Here is a 2,612-nt window from a genome sequence, read left to right on the forward strand (position 1 = left end):
ACCGCTCACTGAGCGCTCAGTGAGCGCTTGCATCCTGTTGGCATATTCCGTTAGAACTAAAAATATAGACCAAACATATTCAAGAGCTCATTGAGCGCTCAGTGAGCAGTCGTAGTACTGAATGCACTCATTGGGTGCTACAACCGCTCACTGAGCGCTCAGTGAGCTCTTACATCTGATTGGCATATTCCGTTAGAACTAAAAATATAGACGGCCCTAATCGACCGTTTCAGCGACAAAAAGGACCACGTACGTGGTCAAAATGAACGAATAACAAGCATCAATTTAGGTCACGTGATTCTTTTCGATGCTGAAACGATCAGTTTGAACGACTTGTGAAAATGTACCTTAAGGCTAATATTACATTTATCTATTTTTGTCATATGACGTTTTTCAAGCCTATTGATTGGCTATAGAATAGAAAGAATCTCTTCGTCTTGCAATCATTTAACACACTTGAAAATTTGTATGTAATATTAGCCTTATTCACTGCGATTATGTATTAAAAGTTTGTAAAATACCACACACCATAAAACAAACTATAAATTTCCATTTACTCAAAGTGAATGACAGAATGTAGCCGCAGAGAATTAAAAATGCTAATGCGAAGTCACGGCACCAGTATTTATGCAAAACGCACACTTGGCAAGTTTCGCCAGAAATTTAAAAAAATTAAACAGATGATGCAACATACCGAAACAAAACACGTCCATTCTAGTGGAGTTCTCAAATGAGACTTGTATATCAAAATAAAATTTACAATTCAAATCAATGAAAAAATAAACTTACTAAATATATGGAGCAGACAGGTGTGACCGTAACAAAGTGGCTATAACCCAATATAAGTCGTAAGATCAAGAAGGCAGATTACTTTTAAAGGCCATCGATTGTTATTACGTAGAAGGTTGAACCGGCGGATAAATTTAACAGGATGTGTTCGCTCATAGTACTTATATTATTTATCCTTGTTTAATATTTGATGGACAACAAGGACGAAATGATAGCTGCGTTCCGTTTATTGTTCACAGCCCTTTGGAATTATTTTATCCTTGTTGTTTATTAAATGTTAAGCAAGAACAGACGATGCTTATAAGCATCGAATGGAATGCACTTGATTATTACAGTGTGTGAATATAAAAAAATGAACGCACTCAAAAAATGATTTCTGTTTTTGTATTATAATTCTTTGTTTAATATTAAAATGTTATCCAGTCAAATACATGTGAAAAATTTAGTCCATAATTAGTGATTATTTGGGGCTAAATGGTATTTCTGATAAATTTTATGTTGAGAGAGAGAAAGAGAGAGAGAGAGAGATCCTAGCACTCTTTAGGTTGCTTTCAATTTTAACTTCTATACGAGGCATTGCATCGCAATTAATTTTATTTAATAATGAAAGAAGCAAGTCTTTTAATATTTAATAATGCCAGAATAAGAGAAAGGAAGTTGCCTTTTAATATTTAGATTTAATTTAATATCTAATGTTAATTCTAATCATTAAAAATTTCTACGAACATTTTATATACAAGTCTTTATGCTCACCAGTTGCACTCTGAATCTATTCTTTTCATTTCTAAATCAAAATAATTAATATAATCAATTTTGATCATAAATAATATTTCACAAATATGGGGTCGAAAATATTGTTTATGGGGACTTTTCTTAACATTCAATTTATTATGATTTAGATTTTCTGTCACATTATATAAATAACAAAAAAGGCATATTTAAAATTTTTTTTACACTTTTTTTCAACATGAAAAAACTTTATTTAATTAATAAAATATTAATTAATTAATAAAACTTTATTTAATTAATAAAATATTAATAAAGAAATAAAAAACTTTATTTAAAAAAGAAAATTACTACAAAATTATGTATACTTACTAAGTATACATTTACTATAAGCTGAACTATAAAGATTTTTGCATTTTTAAATACAAATCTTAAAATCAAATAAAGTATAAAATATTAATTAATGTTAATATAATACAAATTAATGAAATATTTTAATGTATTAATATTAATCATTTAATAATTCTAATAGTTTATTAATATATTGTTTTTCCATGCTCTTTAATTAGAATTCAGTACGAGTGTCTTATTTTCATTACGTACTTAAAAAAAATATAGACATTTAAATGATATTAAATAACAGAAATATCACGTACATTATATATTGTACAAAATTTATATAATATATATAATTCCAATTAAGTAAAGCGTACATTTTTCCAGATTCAGAGTAATCCTTCCATTTCTTGCATAAATTGCATGTATGCATCATCCTTTGTCTTAGGTTGCATTGTTCTAAGTGGCTGCGTTTCTGGTACTCTTTCTGTAATCCTGGAAATATTGCTGGATTTCTTCTTATCATCTCTTTTCACGCGCAAAGATGTCGGTAAAAATCTAGTAACGTCAGCAGCCAGATTCCTAATTTGTGGTTTTGCTTCGATAGTAGTAGTGCTTTTTCCGTCTTTATCCTTTCTGTTAATTAATTGTGGTGCAGCGGAAAGAACATTAGGTGTTTTTGGTTGTGCAGTAGTTCCAGATTGCGTTTGTATCTGAGGATTTGTTATATTTGACATATTCGACATCTGCATTTGCGGCGG

The 2,612-nt window shown here is 29.7% G+C and overlaps 2 protein-coding genes across 2 annotated transcripts in view; both read right to left on the bottom strand.

Moving 5' to 3' along the window:
* The window catches only part of LOC108721673 (mediator of RNA polymerase II transcription subunit 15), a 7,763-nt gene extending 6,893 nt beyond the window's left edge, over positions 1-870 (bottom strand). Inside the window, exon 1 of the mRNA XM_018446336.1 lies at positions 790-870. The gene's annotated coding sequence lies outside the window, so the exon portion shown is untranslated. The remainder of the gene's footprint in view (positions 1-789) is intronic.
* Positions 871-2,180: 1,310 nt separating this feature from the next.
* The window catches only part of LOC108721670 (WW domain-binding protein 11), a 2,994-nt gene continuing 2,562 nt past the window's right edge, over positions 2,181-2,612 (bottom strand). The window contains 1 exon segment of the mRNA XM_018446330.1: positions 2,181-2,612. This exon segment is cut by the window's right edge and continues 32 nt beyond it. Coding sequence (XP_018301832.1) covers positions 2,241-2,612 — 372 coding nt within the window. The 3' untranslated portion in view covers positions 2,181-2,240.

Source organism: Mycetomoellerius zeteki, unplaced genomic scaffold (genome assembly GCF_001594055.1).
Source record: "Mycetomoellerius zeteki isolate Tzet28-1 unplaced genomic scaffold, Tzet1.0 scaffold179, whole genome shotgun sequence".
Lineage (NCBI taxonomy): Eukaryota > Metazoa > Arthropoda > Insecta > Hymenoptera > Formicidae > Mycetomoellerius > Mycetomoellerius zeteki.